The sequence below is a fragment of the Motacilla alba genome, chromosome 1 (assembly GCF_015832195.1).
Source record: "Motacilla alba alba isolate MOTALB_02 chromosome 1, Motacilla_alba_V1.0_pri, whole genome shotgun sequence".
Lineage (NCBI taxonomy): Eukaryota > Metazoa > Chordata > Aves > Passeriformes > Motacillidae > Motacilla > Motacilla alba.
The window spans coordinates 93,475,581-93,495,976 of NC_052016.1; the positions used below are offsets into that span (position 1 = coordinate 93,475,581).

The 20,396-nt window shown below is 36.6% G+C and overlaps 2 protein-coding genes across 5 annotated transcripts in view; one reads left to right on the forward strand and one right to left on the reverse strand.

Moving 5' to 3' along the window:
* The window catches only part of UNC50 (unc-50 inner nuclear membrane RNA binding protein), a 28,129-nt gene that overhangs the window by 4,664 nt on the left and 3,069 nt on the right, over positions 1-20,396 (forward strand). The window contains exon 6 of one of the 2 annotated variants that reach the window (XM_038160944.1): positions 183-497. The exons of the other annotated variant lie outside the window; for it this stretch is intronic. Coding sequence (XP_038016872.1) covers positions 183-319 — 137 coding nt within the window. The 3' untranslated portion in view covers positions 320-497. Of the gene's footprint in view, positions 1-182; positions 498-20,396 lie in introns of those variants that run through there. 2 annotated transcript variants of the gene reach the window in all.
* MGAT4A (alpha-1,3-mannosyl-glycoprotein 4-beta-N-acetylglucosaminyltransferase A) overlaps positions 397-20,396 on the reverse strand; it is a 78,401-nt gene continuing 58,401 nt past the window's right edge. For all 3 annotated transcript variants that reach the window (XM_038160547.1, XM_038160633.1, XM_038160722.1), the window contains 4 exons: positions 9,767-9,845; positions 7,435-7,501; positions 6,305-6,417; positions 397-6,140 (listed from right to left, as the gene is read on the reverse strand). In XM_038160547.1, coding sequence (XP_038016475.1) covers positions 6,114-6,140; positions 6,305-6,417; positions 7,435-7,501; positions 9,767-9,845 — 286 coding nt within the window. In that variant the 3' untranslated portion in view covers positions 397-6,113. The remainder of the gene's footprint in view (positions 6,141-6,304; positions 6,418-7,434; positions 7,502-9,766; positions 9,846-20,396) is intronic.

A 20,396-nucleotide genomic window follows, 5' to 3' on the forward strand; every position in this document is an offset into this window, starting at 1 on the left:
AGGTAAAACAGTTCCCCAAGACATTTTGAGGTAACTGTAGGGCTAGTAGGGCAGAGATGTCTGAGGAGGACAGCAGAACAGAACTATTTTTTATTGCTACCTTGCCCCAAGGCTACTCTACATGAAGCGCTTTTTTTAAAGAGCACTACTTTATACTTGCTTCAATATTGCTTCTGTTTCAGCACTGCCCTTTTTGAAGAACACAGCTATTCTTTTGTATCCATTTGCACTGCTCATCATGCTCTATTTGATCTCATTAGCATGTGGATGGAACTTCACCAAGATGCTTTGTTCCTTTTATAAGTACAGAGTGAAATAAAACCAGGACTTCATGTATCTAATGTTTATTTTGTTTCTACCTTAGCCATTTTGACAGTAAAGAAAAAATTAGGAACATTTTGTATGTAAATGGTTGTAAATTTCTCTTTATTGTAGATAATTGTGTAAAAAAGTTTGAAGTGTCCTTTTTTTTATTAAAATATTTACAACAGTAAACATGTTAGCAATTTCGTTCAAATACTTTCGCAGTACATTCCTAAAAACAAGTTACTTGTACATTTCTGTAGCTTAAATTTAACTGCAACAAGTCTATGTAGCATAACTTTTACTGCAGATACTATGCACATACCGGCATAAGCTCTACATTATGAGGGGTTTAAGTGACACCAAAAAGCAGTTTTATTGAAGAGTAATATTGGAATACCTTGCCTTGGGACTGTGTGAAAGTACAGATCAATAGTGTTGCGATGGTAAAGCAACAACTGTCTCTAGATAGAGATCTGTCCTTCCTTGTATGAGAGATTGTGAGAACAGATTTACTTCAGTGACTACTTCAAATATACATGGACAACTCTGGCACACAGAAGAAACAGTGATGAAAGGCACAATTAACATGACCCATATCAGGATTCCAAAGATAGCAGCAAGTTTTAAACCCAATCTCTAGCAGTCCAGTGGGTATTACTACATCCACCATTCTGAGTGGCAGGTCAATCAATGAACATGGAAGGAAAGTACAAGTTGGTTTGGCTACAGGGGTGGGCTCATGGCAATGCTTGCAGCTGTGAAGTCCACAAGGCAGAAGTAGAAACTGACCATCACAAACAATACCTTATGGAAAGTGAAGATGACAGCTTTCCAATGCAGTGTTCAGCATGAAACATGAGCACTGGGATTCAGGTTCCAAAACAACACAAGAGTAAACTGGTTACAGTAAGACAATTTCAATACTAGAATGTGATCTCTAAGGAAAAACTATAATTTATCTTAAAATACCAAATATGCTGGCAGTGCATCTTACAGTACTGTGTGTTTCAGCCACTGTTAAGGCTTGAAGAGATTAATGTTTCCCTCTCAGCAGATGCTGAGCAATTTTAAACAGGGAAAGTTCTCCTTTAAACAAGGAAAGCAGTGAACTGCTGATCCATGGAAGGTGAAAGATTCCAGTCAGGATCTGCTCCCTTCCTGGCTAACAGCACAAGCTCCTGTCCTGCAGGCAGCTGCAGCCTAACTGTACACCTTTCCCCTAACAGGAATCCTAGCATCACTGATCATCCACTTCAGTTCAACAGAAAAATACTTCATATTTAGTACTGCCCTGTAATGGTGCGATACCATTGAAGGACTCGGGGCCTGTGTACCTACCCCTTTAAAGATATTAATGTCTTTGCCCTTGAAACAAGGCTTCATCATTCTCAAAATTAAGCTACTTCAACTTGCAGCAGTTCACTGTTTACAGCAGAACTAGCAGAACTTAGCAAAACCCTTTAGAGACCACTAAGGTCACAAAGGTGACACTCAAGGACTAATTCACTGGGTCTCCATGGGCTGTGTGTTGTACATCAGCAATCAATGCTAGCCTGAAAACACCAGTTGTTTAATAGCTTGTCAGCCTTATGCTGGTGATTGTAAAGATGATTTAAAAACACAAGGACTTCCCCCCCCCCCCCCCCACTTCTAGCTAGAGTTACTTCTTCTAGCTTTTTCAGAATACATCCTTCCTAGTAAGAACAAATGTAGAACCTTGGGTTCATGTATTTTAGGGGAGCTTGAGAGGATTTCATTTTTCTTTTCCCCTACGAGACTAAAATAATACTTTCCAAGTTGGAGGCAAACTATAAACTACTATGATACTTCATCTGGAGCAAGTACTTCCAATAAAATACAGAGATTACTGAAATTATAATATATCTGGGGGAAAAAAGAAGAAAACTGGTACACAGTTTCCAAATTTTTCCAAAGACTAATCACACTTCAGCTCATTCAAGGAATTGTGTTTCACACAGGCAAAGTATAAATTGCTTTGCTCTAAACTGACTCAAGGTATTTAAAAACTGCTTCGAAACAGCTAGACAAGCAGTGATACAACAGAAGACTCCAGTCTTTTCTTGGTCCATGAATCACATCTATCTGAATTTTTCTAAGCCATCTTTAAGTACAAAAAAAAAAGAATATATCCATAGGATTTTTTTCCATCAATGAAAACACATGGTTGAGATGCCTGCAAAAGCTCAAAGCCTCATACAGTGCTTTAGAAACACTCTAATTATCACATTCTGTTCACATTATTTACAAAGTGTTCAGTAGCATGACCCACTGAATGAGCAAAGCAAGATTATACTGGCAGTCTTGTGTTCTCTTGGTCCCAAGCAATCCTGATCAGCTCAAAAAAGCAAATTTTCACATCAGACAGTCTGTTTGGCATCCAGTATAAGAAGTTCATTTGCCCAGGTAATGAAGGTTTCTGGCTATGCCTTTGGTTTCACAAAAGTTTGCTTTTCTGAAGCTTTAACAGCATCAGAAGGAGCTAACAGGAGTATAGGGTAGTGCAGGTTTTTTTCAAACACTTTCCATTATTGGATAACTCTTAAGATTCAGCAGCCTCAAGGGGATTTTTAAGGTGACAACAAAACTAACTTGAAATTGAAAACATGTAGGGAAAAACTCCCTCAAAACAGGTAATAGGTTTAAGATGCTGTTTAAGATCTCATATGGTAATATTGTCCCTTACAATGGAGATGTGCAGGAGACACCAGCCCACTGGTGCAGACCCAGTCACAAACAGTACCCAAGCTAAAGGCTGATAAGCCTAACAGCCCAGGTCTTCTTACTTCACCATTCTTCCAGGAAGGAGTCTTGCACCACTTCAGCCTGATTTGGAATTTAAAGGTAGAAAGCCAAAAATAGCTGTCTGCAGAAATAATCTACCTGATTACACCAACTCTGAATTTACCTGGATCTATGAAATATGATTTGTAATCATGTGGCACATTCATCTAGAGAGCCTGTAAGCTCAGGAACATTGAAAGTATTGAAGCAGCCTAGAGTATTGTCAACTCCTGCTACTACAATGTAATAAAAATGCATCAATCTTTAGAAAACAACCCACATTTTACCACACACTAGTTTAATTTGTTGTCTTGGATAATTTCTTCTCAAGATTTTTGAAAACTAAATATACTACTAACCAGTCTTGCAATCAATGTGGCACGAGTTCCGTGTATTTAAATATATTAGCAGTGATTCATCTTAACTACTGTGAAATGTCATGAACAGTGATGCTTTTAGAATAAGCACACAGGTTTCTTACATAAATAGTACCAGTAAACTTCCAGACTCACGGAAAAATGGAAAAGGTCACTGTCAACAAAACTAATTATATTAAGACACTGCAATATCTAATGTATTTCTGCAGTCTGGATTGTAATAAATAATCCTAGTTTAAATAACTTGCATCATTCATTCACAGACACAGCTGAGAAGAAAACCTAAATACTTTCTCAGACCTTTGCTAGCTGATGTGTGATAAAAAAAAAGCCGTTGCATGTCGGTAATTAGATGGCAGGGCATTATACAGGAAACAAACGGGGCTGTAGCACCACGATAGGCCAGAGTCACAGAGGATTCAGAGCCTAGTCACCCACATTCCTAAATCCAAGAATAAACTATTTATGTGACCAGTGCTTAGCTTATGCCCACAGCATCTATGGGCAAGATAAGCTTTCCAAGTAACATTTTATTTACACGACCTGATGCAATCAGGAAAAGTAAACAAGGTCCGATAGGTATCTAATTTTTCTTGAACTTAACACCAGTCAGTCTAAACAGAAGGTCTTGCTCTTCTTACAGATCTTGTCTTTCCTGTGTCCCCAGACAACATAGCTAAACCAAAATTACAACAGTCTGTAGAAGTAGTTAAGTTCTTCAACTTGAATATTGCTGAATTGTCAAAGCTATGGCACAATTCTCCAACAAGGCAGAAGAGAAGACAGGTTGACACTATAATCCAGTGGTGCTTGCAGTGCTAGTGAGGCAGCTTTAGGCTCTTGCTCCTTACAAGCCTATTGTGAAAGGGAGCCCAAATCTGTCAGCTAAACTTTATTAGGGAAGTAGAAATTCAAGACCCCTGCTCTAGATCAGGGAACCAGCAGCAGGTTTTGTGCATCTGTGCCCTGATCACAAAGACAATATTTTCCAACTTAAGTAATTCTATGATTCGGTGTTGGGGGTTGCAGAGTGTTTTTTTCCACAGGGAAAGCTGGCCAGCTTTTGAGATGTCAGTTCCAGGAGGCTGGTTCACAGCACAACTGACAATACCCAAGCCAGTGTGGATGCCTCCCTCCCCAATGTCAATCAGGCACTTTATTCCTATTAAAAGGGAGGAATTCCTGCCTCTCTTCTTCCTGGTCATTTCTGCCTAACTGAAATCTTCCCAGGCCTGAGTCCTTACACATAAGCACCTAAGCAGAAGGACTCTTAAGAAAAGCAGCAGCATTAGTACTGCAACAGTTGCACTCTGATTGTAATCCAGACCACGTTCTGTTCCTGACCAAATTTCTGATTCATTTAACATCACTGTTGTTTCCCTTGAAACAAAAAGGCAGGCTACTAACTTGAGGCCAAATTCAGTTCCTACTATAAAGTTAGTGTGAGTTACCATACTGATCCATAAAGGAGTCAAACTAAGACCTTGTTCTGAAACAAAGGAAGAAAATAAACTGTAACTACTCGCTAATGTATCCAAAATAAACGCTACAACAACAGAACTTTTTAAAAGGAGACCCCTTTAAATCAAATGTATCTACTGTTCATTCTTTTGATAAAAGGTAATCTCTTGTCACTCCAAAGCAAAGCTGGAGAATGATTTTCTTCAGTACAGAAAATGAATTTGTTCAGCCTAGGAAATGTTTACAAATATTTTTAGAAAGAACTGTTTTGGAGTAAAAAAAAAATTCTTCTAAAATGCAATGGATTAAATCTAAAATTACTGCAGATTTAGTACATAATATGAAACAAGACATTTCAACATGCTTTTTAGGTGGCTACAAACTGTACATAGAGGAATTCCATAGCCCCAAAGAATAATGCTCTTCAGAACTCTGTTTATGCCTCTGAACATCATTCAGATTCTGTGTATAAAACTACATAATTTAGAAACTTAATCTTGTTTTTTTTTTAACATGGCAGTATATTTGAAATATGGTATTAATTTATGTTTGCATCTCCAAAGAAAAATGTAGAAAGATAACTTAAACTAGAGAATTCATAAAAAAACTATATCAATTTAAAATTTTACTGCATAAAAATATGTACTTTTCAAATTATTTTAATAAATTAAATATCCCTAGCTTTTTTAATATATATCCCTGACAGTCTATAAAAGAGGGTTCTTGTTATAGAAAATAAATGGAACTCCGAAAGTACCCCCTTCATAAAACTTATTTAACAATAATTATATTTTTTTTTTCTTCAAGGAATGTAACAATATGTACAACTCTATATTACTATACTATCAAAATAGTACAGGTTAAGCGTAGCAGGGTTCTGCAACCATAAGATGGTAAAGTCACATTACAGTGGAGGACAACTTGGGCCTCAGATGAATGTTATCAGTGTGGAGCATCAGTTTCTGGATGGATCAGATAAGAAGGGGTAAATACAATCTTCTCATCTACAGTAGATTTCACAAGAGGTAGAGTTCAAGTGAAAAAGAATGACATTTGGAATAAGGTGCATGCTCAGTATTTTCCATTTGTGACTTGCTAAGGATGTCAGATTTTATAGGAAGAAATTTCAAGAATTCTTTCTTTTTCCTCTAAAGCAGATTTCCATGATCAGTTTGTAATCTTTTTAATATGAATCTGAAATAGAGAATCAGAAGAAATAAGTCATGGTTTAGTGTATTACATTTCTCAGTAATAAGAGGTAACTATTTTTAAATTTAGCCAAAAGTCTGAGCTTCAAAACAGAATGAAGATATCTCCCATTCACCGGTTATGTTTTCCAGTGTTCTACCACCTCTTACCTCATTCAGAATTGCCCAGACAGCTGAATTTTGTATCACTGAAAGCCGGAATGATGAAATAGGATTTAGGCTGGGGTCAACTGTTCCTTCAGCTACACCGTTTTCAAACTTCCCTGCAAAAGTACATAATTGAATCCTGTTCAATCAAGTACAAAATCCAGAAAATGTATCTGCAGTATCACAATCCACAGTATCATTGTGACAGAATCACAGCGAAACCAGTATCATTCCCAAAATAAAAGGCAGCGAGTTATTTTGATATCAGATCCAGTTTTGCAGCAGCAAACAATATGGGGCACATCATCAGCGCACACCAATCTGAACAGGATTACACATAAGAATAAAAGCTTTGAAACTATCTAAAGGCATTAACACCTCAAACTCTGTGAAGATTTTGGCATGGGTACTCATTTAATATCACAGAACTGCTATGATGCCTTTGGCTTATGTGTTTTCAAATGCAATTAAGGACAAGGAATATCATTCATGCATAACATATTCCTATTTAAAACATCTTCAGTTATATTAGGATGAGTAAGAATTAAATTTAAAAGCCCAGTTAGACTTTACAGTTAAGCCATATAGACCACAACTGTAATTTATTATGACCAAAAAAGATTATAATAGGATTGCCCAAACTGTGTCCAGCAACTAATTAAAATCCATGTGTAAAATTTCTCTTCCTTGATAACACGTATCCAAGCACCTTCCCCAACAGCCACCTGGCTGTTGAAATGCCAATCTCATTCTGTGATGAGACAGCTGATTATCTGTAGGGTGGGTTCAAATCCAGGCCAAGCACAAAATTGATACCAAAGCACTTGCGCAGTCACAAGACAGAGGAGGTGATCTTACAAAACCTGGAAAGGCCTCTATTATACTCCAGGTGATCGATCCTGGCAGAAAAGTTGGGTGTAGCTGCACTACAACTAATATTCACAAGAGATCTCTGTTCAGGACATAAGTCTCTGAAAAGAATTAGTGGACACAATATTAAGTAAAGCCTACAGGGTCCTGTACCCAAAAGTGAATGATAAAAAATCAGATTTAGGTTTGTTTTGGTTTTAATAAAGATGTCTTTAAGAGTTGCAATAGTAAAAATACCCTTTTTTTTTTCTACTGTTCCATACCTATCCTGAAGTAACCATCCTCTAAGCGTTTGTCTTTGGTTTCTTTGCTTAATACCAGTTCTTCACTCTAGAACAACAAAGCACAAATGAGATAATTTATTTTGACATGTGACTTTGCCAGAGAAAGACAAATGTGTGTGCACTCTTCTTATATATTCAGCATCCATTTTTTCCAAATAATTAAGAACAAGCCTGGAATATAGTTATTTATAGCCTTATACAAGCCAACATTAAAAAAAAAAGAAAAAAAAAGAAATAAAAAAAAGAAAGGAAAAAAAAAGAGCAGCAGTGTTCCACAACTGAACAACACTTGGCTTCAAAGGAGAAAAATCAAGTACTCTAAGTGCCCCATGAAACTTGCATGGTAACTGCCACGTGAACAGAATACTTAACACACACTGGCATACACAGTGGGAGACAAGCAAAGGCAGGACCTGCCTTCTTTTTCTATGGCTTAACAAGAGCTTTCTCTCTTGGACAAATGCAAACTTACAGCTTAATTTTTGATCTAAGACTTCGGGTGAGATGGAAAGCCATCAGACCAGCGAGGGAAGCACCACAATTATCACTGCCTCACTATATGGATGGGGATCAGTAAGTTTGATTTAATAAGCACACAAAAAAAAAATTGTAGAAGAGATCTTGAAAAACAGCTTGAGAAGTACGACCATGACCCAATACTGAAAGACCCACTCTGAGAATTGCCCAGGAATTAATTAAAAATGCTTGGCAAAATGGAGATAAAATTTATCAGCTTCTTTTTTTTCTTTTTTTTAATTCTTATTTTGAACTAAAGCTGCTGAAAAAGTGGTGGGAATGTTTTTGGTTATTTATTTGGGGAGGCAGGTGTTTTGGTTTTTTTTGTTGTTGTTGGGGTGTTTGGGGCAGGTTTTTGTTATAAATTGTCTTGAGGGGTTTTTTAGTATGCTGCTTGAATCCCAGACAAATCCAGTCTGGGGGTACTCTGGTTTTTAAGGGTTTTTTGTTTTCCTAAATTCTACTAAAGGAAGATCAGGGTTAAAATATTTGAATGAGTTTCTAGCTCTACTGAAGTCCAGGGTGGAGAAACAGGGCCCTGAGGAGCTGCTGTTCTCAGCTGACATTATTTCACTGACAATATTTTCTTCTGACACCAGTGGCTTAGGAACAGGCCAGATGCAGAATTTCCTGTTTACCTTTTCCACAAATTGCATCAATAGCAACAGAACCTCGGTATCATTACTTCCTTAAAGGATGCTCCAGCAAGGGACATTCCACAGCCAAGTAAAGCCAAAAAAGAGATACCTGATGCACATTTTTGCGTGTTAAGTTGTGCATTCTTGTATCTTGGGTTTAGATGAAGTGAAGGCTGCTGCTCTTTTTTGTGGTTGAATGTATTTCCACAGGTCTTGAGAAACAAACCCCTCAGATCTTATGATATAATATCCCACAAGTCATGTTTTATAATTAAAACCAAACTAACAATTTTCTTTTTAAGGATGGGAATAGTAAGAATTTCCTATTTTTGGCTGCTCCAAGGACGGCATACTAGGAAAATGGAGATATGAACTCCTCCTTGATTACTTACTTCAAAAAAAACGATAAAAAGAATTTTTTTTTTAAAGAAAGTATTCAACATATGGCAATTTCGGCCTAGATTTCAAGATTCCTACACCAGGTATATGGGGGAAAGTAGAAATACTTTGCCATTTCAATACTAAATAAAATAAATTTGTCTGAAGTAATATCTTAATCCTCTCAGTCTTTGTGATCTAAATAGTTAGCTGTAGTACCTAGTGGAAGACAAAAACCCAATACCATCTGACTTTAAACAAGAATATACTTTAGATAGTGTAGTACTCTCCTGTGGTAAAATTGGCTCATTTATGGGGAAAAACATCAGAAATCAGGAGAAGGGTACATATTCTGTTTTAAGAATCTATATATTTCAGTATCTAGTGGGTTTGGATGTGTGTCAATCCCTGAAGTAAGACTTTTTTACTATGTCAAATAGCAGATTGACTTAGGTTTCCAATTTCCCAAACTACACAGGAGAGGGAAGACTTTATTTTTTTGTTTTAAGTAGTAGCAATGAACTGGAAAAAAATGACCTTGTTCACCTCGAAATTACCAACAGCACTTGTAGCAGACTGCACCCTGAATGAACATCTGAATAGTTACAGTAGTCTTCTGTGAACATATCCAGTTAAAAGAAGGGGAAGTATGAGAACATCAGAACATCAAGTTCATACAGTTTAAAGAAGCATTTATGTCTCCTCACTGTTAAAAAAGTCAATAAAGAGACTTTGTTTTTATCCTGTAATGGAGAAGACACAAATCAAAAATTTTGTACCTGAAAAGGCAAAACTTCTACAGTTGTGTTTAGAAGTATGTCTCCTGGATGCTCTGGATTGCCACTGTGAAACAAGTATCTATAAAAGAGAAGGAAAACAAAAGACATTCTACATACATCAGTCAGAATCAGCTGTGTTTCTGTCTTACATGTTAATTGTCACATACAGATGTTACGAGGATAAACATCATTTCTATTCTGAGCCTACATCAGATGGGGATAAGATGGTTTCACGTATCACTGTAATTGGAAGGGGTCAAGGTTTTCAGTTGCTAAAGAGTAGCTGGGCAGTATTTTACACAGGAAGGGAGTTTGCATCATGTGCTGTTGCCAGACTGCATTACACAAAGCTACAGTCATTACTGCCTGGCACACACTGGTATCACCTCCAGAAGCAGGAGCCCTGCCTTCCTTCAGCCTCTCCCCAGCACACATCACCCTCTCCTTGTGCCCATTGGATGAACTCTGCAGATCCTTTCTGAAACAGTTCTGGGAACTTAGCTAAGTCAATATTTTGCCAGGTGAGTGTTCCCCAAGTCCATCTCTCCACCATGGTTCATTGCAAAATCTCATTGATTATTGTGCCAGGAATTCCCAACCCACATCCACACCCTTCATGTTACCTGAATTCAAACTTCTACTCCAAAGACAGATTTACTTTTAAAAAATCCCTCAAAAAAACCCCAAACAAAAAAAGCCTGGTTTTGACATGTATACACACATAAAAAGACCTGTACCTTTTTAAACCTGCACAAAGTCTCCATTATCTTCACTTAGTTGTGCAATTAACTTTTTTTTTAATTGGACAGAGTAAATATGTTTGAAACATTATCTAAGCCATCCCTATCAGTATCAATCAGTGAAGTGTTCAAATTCTAGCTGCCTACTCTGAACAGCTTTCGCAGTATTGCACATGTCTAGATTATGTTACAAAAGATACAGTTAATTCCTCTTTCTTTATATATGACAGGAACTTCATGTAATTCTGAATATGTATTATGTAAACCAGTAATAATATTTTTTTACCACTAGGTGGAATCAATGCTTGAAAATTGTTCACTTCTTACCATTTTTTCTAGTGGACCGGAGTTAATTCAGATTACTGTCATAAACTAATTAGATCCTACATGTACTCAGATCCCACTTTTAGGAAGACTATTTTACTTTTATTAGGTTTAAATGAATATGTAAAAATCTATCAACACATTTCAAATCTTTCTTCAATTGGAACTTAGATGGTACTTACTGTTAATTTCTCTTTGACATTAAATATGTCACCAGTCAGAGACAAAATTAGTTCAGAAATTATCACTTGATTAAAATTAAAAACATTATCTCAACTTGCAATTTATTAAGATGCAGTTCGAAATGTAAATTAGAGTTGGTCTTTATCCACTGTTTCTGAAGCCAGGTTGAATACTTACTATCATAGCTACAAGAAAAGTAGAAGAAAACAGCACTCTGACCCCAGCTCAGAAATGTCTGTGACCCCAAAATGATAGAAGTATTTTAAGAAAATGCACACACATGTAGAACATTTCTTTTATCAAGGCTCAGAAACGGAGTAAAACCTCAAGTAAAACTTGTGATACGAGAAAGCCACACTGATTTCTTGTCCATTGGTTTCAGCAGAACTGCACAGTTGTACTGGAAAACAGAACTGCACTAAATAAGCCTCACTACTGTGTCTCAAGAAAAATAATTTTCACACTGTACTTTAATGTAAATTTAGTCAATTCCAAAGTATAAAAGCTACCTAAAATATCCACAGTTCTTTCAAAACAAATCTTGTAACTTTTTCTAGACATTAATGACATCCAAAAAAACCCAACAAGTAATTTTTTTTCTAGGAAGATGCCTTCATTGTGCATCTCAGTAGGAAGCAGAACAAAACTCTCAGGAAAGCTGACCAGAAAACTAAAAGTACATTCTGCTGTCTTTTGACCCCATAGACCTAACTAGTCATTCCTTAGTCAGTGAGATATCCTAAGCAGTACTGGCCATGTTTTCTCTGGAAAACACTGAAAATTCTAAGGAGACTTAATTTAAAATGGAACTTGCCATCTAAGGTATTGCCATCAAAGGCTCCACCCAAACCACAGACATGCTGCTTTTCCTTAGCACTTAGTTCTGAGAAGCCACACCTAAAAGTCCACAAAGCAACTCCCTGTGATCTGGGATCACTGTGCTCTCAATGAACAGTGATTGGCTTTGGAGGTTTGGATGGGTTTTTTGGGGGAAACAGTAGCAGTGAGGGCTCTGTTTGTTTGTGAGGGGTTGTCATTTATTTATTTGGGTTTGTTTGCTTGTTTTTAAAAACAACCCTGCAAGCACACAGCCACAGCCAGCCATTTCTCCTACTGTGCCATCAGCTTTGAGACTGAGCTGCAGCTTCCCCTCCTCAGCAGTTGTCACTCCAATGCGCTCCCGAGTTGGCACAGTGCCAGAACAATTTACAGCAGTAATTAATCAAACCCGATTTCCATGTAATCAAACCTGCTATTTTAGTATATTTTCTATAACTATCTGTTAATCCATATGCACACACCAATGTAACACATGCTCATGTCACATTTTAAATTATGTTTAGAAAGGAAGGGATATTTTTATATCTGAGCCTTGCTTCAACACTTGACAGATAACACCTACTTAGACATGAAAAGTTACACAGATTGAAAACAGAAGCCTAAATACACATACACAGTCAATCCATGTCTATAATATTTTGTTTAGAACTAAAATTTACCATTTAGAAATTTTTTTTGAAAAAAATTTAATTTATGAACAAACAGATGTTCTACAGCTCCTAAAATAAGTGTCATTAGCTATTCTTTTGTAAAACTTGCTTTTCTGACAGGGGAGATTTTTCCAATGGAGATTCTTTGGAAATGGGTTGAGAGAGTAAAACTAATTTCAAAACAAAGGTCAGTTAAACTTCCCTTTCAAAAACCCTTGAAATGGTTTTCAATGAACCTATCTTTACCTCCCCAAACCTCTTGGGTTTGCACTCTTTATATGCCAAGACCTCTTTTACAAACTTGCTGTTATGCTAGATATTTAACTGGACGAGAGAGTTTTATCGGTTTCTCCCTCCCAGGTGCAAAGAAGATTCATATGTCCCCTAACTAATGAACTGATTTATTCATCTGATATTTCTTAAGTAAAACAGACATTTCTAAAAACCACAGAGACATCTGCAGGACATTTAGGGTCCTCATTAAATCACTAATGTAGAGTAATCCAGCTGATACCCATAGGATTACGAGGTTGTTTCCTTTTATTTAATTCCTACACCAGTAATATGATATCTGGCTCAGACCTTTTTTCTTTCAAGGGAAACACTGGTTTACAGCTGGACTGAATGACCTTAAATGTCTTTTCCAACCTAAATGATTCTATGACTCTATGACAATGATAGGTATTTCTCAATACAGATAGTGAAGGACCTGGGATTAGCTTTGCTTTCAATTGCTAAATTATTTTGACACCTGTCCTGGGATTTACACATGACAGTCCATGTAAACAGTAAAAACATGTGCTTTTTTTCCCTAATTACTTAACATTTTTCTTAGGATAGAATCACTAAGATTTCCTTGTCTACCTGCTGCTTAAACTGAACACCTTCGGAAGCATTCCTTCAAACAAAAATTCTGAAAGTGATGGATCTGTAAATAGAGTAATCCCAACCAGACACAAATTCACCTAAAGTTAAAAAAAACAAACCCTACTATTGCCTTATGGAATATTACTTCACTACTTTCTTAATTACAAAATACAAACATGAACACAATGGAACTTTTTTGATCAAAGTCATCAGAGAAAAGTAACTCTAACTTACAATTGCTAAGTATAATACTAATGTATCTGAATCTAAGAGAACCTTTTCTGCTGGCAGTGTCTTTTTAAAGAGTCACAAGTCAAAGATAATAACCAGCTACTCTAGATATTCAACCACAGAGAATAGTAGAGAAAAACTGGTAATCACAGGTTTTTCTCTACCAGAAATAATGAAATCTGTGAACTCACTTACATACATTCTGCTCGTGACCTCAGTGTGGTATGAGAATAAGACAAGACTAGGTGTTAATATATTTCATGTAGCATAAAAAAATACACAGAATTTCAAGAGTGCTGAAGGTTTAAAAAACAAACACAAAGAGAAAAAACCAACACCAATCACCAAACTAAATGGAGCAAAGTCAAAGCTGCAAAGAGAAACTTCTGTTTTCATACTCAGCGACTTCAGTATTTACCCAGTTTGAGGGGTTGAGTTGTTGCCATGGAGCTAGATACACATCTAAAATCAAGACAAATAGAGGGGAAAAGCCCCCCAGCCAATAAGCTGAAATAAATATTCATACACATCCTAACACACAAAGGGAGTGGAAGGTAGAAGTGTGATTATCATTTGTACACTGACAAAAGATAGTTAACTGCATTGGCAGACTAATGGTATTTAAAGTACTTTAAAAAGCCCTTACTCAGCTTCAGAATCCTTCCTATCGTGAGCACCCAGAAAGATTCTCACCTTTTGTAACATCCCCCATAAGATGGATTAATCAATATTACTAATCTGAACTGCTGACTTTAATATTCTTTTTATAGCTAAATTTTTTCATCACCTATGCTTTCAAAAAAAAACCCAAAACAACCATGCACACCTCTACTCGCCCCCCATCTTGCTCATAAAGGGATGAATCTCTCTTCTTTCTCTTACATCCAAGCATATCTATGCCTAAAAAAACTATTATTCTCTGTATTACCCAATTTGATTTCTTTTAGGTGTTAAAAAATCTTCTAGATTTTATTTTTAAAAAGTGCCAATTATTTTTTTATCTATAAAAATGTTCTAACTACATATTCTAATTAAAATAGAACTGAACACACAACAATTTTTTGTCAAATTATGGTAGTTTTATAAAAGGAAACAGTATACAAAAATACTTTACACAGCACAATTCACATCCACTGTCAATATATCTGGGTTTTATTTTGAAGGAAACAAGTTATTTGACCTGATACTAAACCTGATTCTAAGAATATAAGAATGCTGGCCTTTATGCTCTGTAAACATCAGGAATCAAATCCTTTCCTTCACATATCCTCCTTATGTCTCTTTTTAGCAATCTGATGTATTTTATATCCCATTTTCAGAAAAGGAAAATAGGTAGGAAGGCAGAGAGGAAATGTTTCCTTCCATGTTTGAACAAATTATCCATAGCAACATGCAGCCTTGGAGTTTTTAATTCTGCACAACATGAATTTCTGTAAAAGCAACATTCAGTCAGCAATTTTTTGGCTTTCTACAGATGCCATCATCCACTGCAAGAGTCATTATTCACCAATTCTATCCAGCATTTTTGATCACTGGATGCAAATGTGGTAAAAGAAAACTAATCTACCTCCTTTGTGTCACTTTCTCAGAATCCTAATTAGGAAGTGTTATTCTACTGTCACTGGAAACCAGTATTAACCATGCACTATTTCCTCATGCAAAACACAAACAGAAGATGAATCATTTCTTTTCCTTCTCGCAAGCTCAATTTATTCTCCTATTCTTCATGCCTCTTACTAAGTCATTTGAAAAAATTGCTTATACTTCCAAAAAAAGTGCAATTCCTCCAGTCTATATATATGCATCTGCCAAGTACTCATAATAGGTAAGCAATGTAGTGGAAGCTTTATATGTGTGTGTATATATATATATATAAAATATATATATATTTTATACATATATAACAACTTGTTGTTATAATTCCAAATTTGGAAAAAACTCCCCATAAACAAAGAAGAAATGCCCTGGCCTCCCTAAACCACAAAAAACAAAACACATCCCCACCCTACCCACCCTATTACCTTCTGTGCAAAATGCCTGGTAAGATTTCCACTTCCTCTGTCAAAATGAGCCCATCTAAGTGTCTTTATATAAATTGGGCTGCATGGTTGAGAGCTGCAAGGGTTGAATTCCCCATTTTCACAGAAGTGTTGACCCAGTGCACCAAAAGGACTGAACTTTCTCATGTTTGTCAATGGACCACAAAGTAGCTTGACTGAAGAGGTGATGGAAGGATTCTGGGGAGTGGTCTGTTTTATCCATCACATGCCTAAGAAATTAATTTTCTCACACCACTTTAAAACTCAATCTGAATCAATTAAACCTGTACCATTTTCTAACCCTCTTCACTTGTGCAGAATGTATTTAGCTGTGTAAGAAAATCTCATTCTCTGGTCTACTCTTCTACTGTTTCCCAGACGAGACTGTGACATCCACCTCCTAAAGCTGCACTGTCTCTCTGGAGTGGGCTCACATCAACTGTAATAAAAATGTCTGGCATTAAATTAATCTTAAATTTTTTCATATTGGAAGTGGTTTGGGGTTTTTTCTATTTCATGGATAGGGTTTTTGGTTTGTTTGCATTTTTTGCTGGGGGGGATTGATTATTCTTTCACAAGGTTATTTCTGCTGAATTTTTAATCCAGTGTAATGTAGTAAGGCTTTGTTGGGGTTTTGAGTTTAGTATTTGTGTGTGTGTGTGTATATGTGGGTGTATGCACATTAACATTTTTTACCCCTCCAGCTTGGCTGGGGAAGCACAGATATCTCCCTTCAGTTTTCCTACAGACAGGCATTTGCCCCCATTTGAGATTGCACTTGGGTATGTGACCTCATCAAAGGCTGGAAAGATGCAATTAGGACATCTCAGAGACTCCAGTCCTTCTGGAAACCACGTGAAGTATTTCAGAGTATCTCAAGTGGCATTAGACATCTAACATTTTGGCAACAGCATTAAGCCTCCAAGATTTCTGACTAAGAACTATAAACCCGGGAACACTGCCAAGTACACAAATCTTGGATATTAGTACCATTAAGGAAGAAGCAGCATGTCCTTGGCTTAGGCAGCTCTTTTCTTCTGTCTCTGATCCATACTTTGAGGTTTTTTTTTCCCTTTTCATATGAAGTCCTAGCCTCATTGTTATGGGCAGAATTCCATGCCCAGAGCAAACAGCATCAGTGCCTGGGAGCCTGCCTGCCAAATCCCTGCTGTCAGTGCATCCATTTGAGGATGTTCTACTCATTAGTACAGAAGCTTATGCAAACAGAAAAACCAAAGTTCTCAAATTCTCTTTTATGCACACTAAAAGTATTATCCCACCTGAAATGTACTGACAAACACCAAAACATTTAAAATAATACACTCAGAGATTTTCAAATATTTCCTATCAGCTGACATAACCATTACAAGCTTCGTAAAATGGTGTTGCACTTGCTTAGCATACATCTTTAGAATCAGAATTAAATATTACTTCTAAATTATACACTTTGTGTTTATGCTTACATGGTTCTTGAGCTAAAACTGCCCATAAAAGGTTTAATGTGTTGGGCTGAAGGGGAGGTTCTACACTGAACAGTGACTATGAACAAAGAACAGCTTATACATCAGGCAAGTCACTGCTGTACTCCTCTAAAACCAAAACAGTTTTGCAGGTCTCTAGGTTTTGAGTGGTTGTTATTGCAAAAGCAAACGATGAGGAACTTCCATTGCCAGTTTTGGAAAGCCGTTAGGAAGTTTTTTTTCTGACTTAATGCATTTGATCTTGTATTTCTCTAGCCACAGGAGGACTTGCATCCCTGTAGGATAGATAATTAATTATATTTTGGATACATACAAGACTGACTGCTAGGATACTTTTCTGCAAACTTTTTTGTACTTAAAAAAAAATTCATTTTATTTTTCACTGCTAGAGAACTTGTTTTAAAAGCTGCCTTTACTTTCCTTTACAAAATATCACAAACCCATCTGTCAATTTTTCTGCAGGTATTTTTCAGCACTGTCACAATAATTTCAAAGCAGGCAAAATAATGTATATCTTTAGTTACCAGGAGTCCAACAAGATACTATTCACACTCAATACATTCATTTTCTAGCTTAAATAGTCAAATATATATTTTCTTGCATGACTATTAATTCTGTGTTGTGAGAAGATGCCACGGGAAATAAAAGTGAGGTTAGCACTGTGATTCCAGTGCCCAGAATACAGAAAATGAGATGAACAGTCTCAAATACTGCACATCCAGTATCGATGCCAATATCAGAGCACAAGCTGGTAAATGTAATCTAAAGGTGGTTTGTCAAGGTATTAAGATTCCACTTTAAAACTGAAATCTCAGTCAGCAAGTTGTACCTCATAAAATCACTTTATTAATAGTCAATGTCAAATTAGGATGACTACTCAGTAACTTGGTGAGAGGCCAACCAGCTACAGGGCAACTACAGAGTTCAAAGCAGTGATGGGGGGTAAAGGGAAGGAAAAAAACCCAACACTACAAGCAAAACCACATTACCCCTCCCCAAAAAAAAGTAAACAGCTAATCCTTTTGAAAATATTCCAAGTAACACTACGAAGCAGTATTGCACAAGAGTCTGAAGCACAAGTCCTGTGCTCGGAGCCAGGTGAGGGTCAGTCTCTCCTACCACGTCTCAGTAGAAAGGACAAGAGGAAATGGCCTTAAGTTGCAACAGGGGAGGTTCAGATTAGATACTAGAAATATTTTCTGCTCTGAAAGAGCAGTCAGGCATTGGAATAATGTCCAGGGAGGTGATGGAGTCACCATCTCATGAAGTTTCCAAGAGGCAACTGTATATGGCACTTTGGGATAGGGGTGCTGGGTTGATGGTTGGACTAGATGACCTTGAAGGTCCCTTCTAACCTTGATGATCTGTGAAGCAGTTGCATACAAAAAACAATGAGCCTCATATTTTAAAAATGTATATACAAAAGCAAATGTATATATGTATACAAGTGAGCTTGTGGTGAGTTTTGGTTTTCGGTAGTTTTTTTTCCACAGTATAAAATACACACTTGTCTTTTCCTGCAGCTTTTTTTCTTTTAAAATAAAGGTCAGCATTTAAAATGCATTTATACTGAAGCAAACCTGAAGCCCTTTCTAAAAATATCCATTCTAAATTCCTACTTCAGAACAGCCACGAGTTATGCACTTTTAAGGGTTTTCTCAAATTAATAGTGCATATGTTCTTTGAAAACAACGTCTGATTTGTGTCAATCACACCTATAGGGAGGACTCTGAAACTTAGTCAAAGAAGAAATGGTTGTGATGATGATGGACACCAGCATCACCTAAGTGCTGCAATGGAATGTCTTTCTCAGATGTGTTTTGACTGGTTCATAAAGAAACTCTTAAATATAATTGTCAGGTTTAAAAAATAAATCTGTGCTTGGAACAGCAATGTACATGCCAAAACAGCAAAGTGGATTTCAATCATTATGCAAAAACCTGAGGGAACAGAAATTCAATATTATTTATCTTTACAATGTAGGCTGTTTTAAGCATTTAGAGAACAGTCCCTCTCTTTATTAAAAAAAACAAAAAACAAAAAACAAACCTAACCAACCAAAACCAAACATATCTTCAACACTGCTATGCAATTTGTTTTTAAGATTAACCTCCTTCAATCTACTTTCCTTCTCAAGGATTTTCTACTGAAAGAAATGTATATATTTTCTTATTGCAAAGGATGAGATCCTAGATTACTATTAAGGGACTTTAGTGCTTTGGCTGGAAAACTTTTGCTTGGAAAGAACCTAGAAAGCTTCAGTATAAGAGCTGTCACTAAAGTAAGCATTAGAATGTTTCAATTTACATGTCCCTGATCTCCAGGTGGGGTTTAGAACAAGCACCATCTATTTGACTGCTTAATATTCAGCAGGAATCTGCCAGCCAGGTCTTGCGTAAAATAGGCACAAATGCTACTTTCTGCTCAATGAAGTGAGCTCAGTTCTACTTTAAGTGAAGAGATCTTTGACAGTGTTATCCCTGACAATATTCTCAGATCTAAAAAATTAAATATTTAAAGACTTAATGAAAGCTAATTACTGAACTGCAGAAAACTCACATTCAGTTCAGCAAAACATTTGGTGTGGAAAAATAAACTACAGGGACAAGTCAGTGCTCTGTCACAGTGCACTGAATAAATGTGCTATTTATTCAGTCAGAGCTGTGGTCAGTATTTCCATTAAAAACTTCTCCATCACTAATTTATTATGGCAGTTACTAAGCAGTTACCTCAAACTGACTTGGCAGACCAATTTTCCTTTAAATTCAAAGAGCTCTTCTAATACTTAAAAGAGAAAAAGAAAAAAGAAAAAGCCTGTTGCATCTTTTCACAGACACAAGATTGCTATCAAAAGTGTGGTTTCTACCCTTAATTCCCACCAGCATTTCCCCACCAGGTAAGTCTTCCTAATGCTTGGTCCATTTTCCCTTTTCTGTGTTTCAATCTGCCAGTCACAGTTTTATTTTTGACTGCTTCAGTAAGTATCTTTGAAATATCAGGAGACTCCACTGCTCTACTAGACCTGCACTTGGCAAATTCTGCAGCTGCTGCTCAAGTTACACAAACAAGTCCCCAATAATTTGAAATTACAATATCTGTAAATCTAATTAAATAATAACACTGACTTCAGAAAGGTAATATACTCTATTTTTGAGGACACTGTGGCAATAGAAGCTAAAAGTCACAGTAAACTTTGAAATGGCTTACAATGATAGCTCAATAGGTAGCATCATTCAAACTTGTTAACTTCCTTTGAGAAAGCAACAGAATGCAAG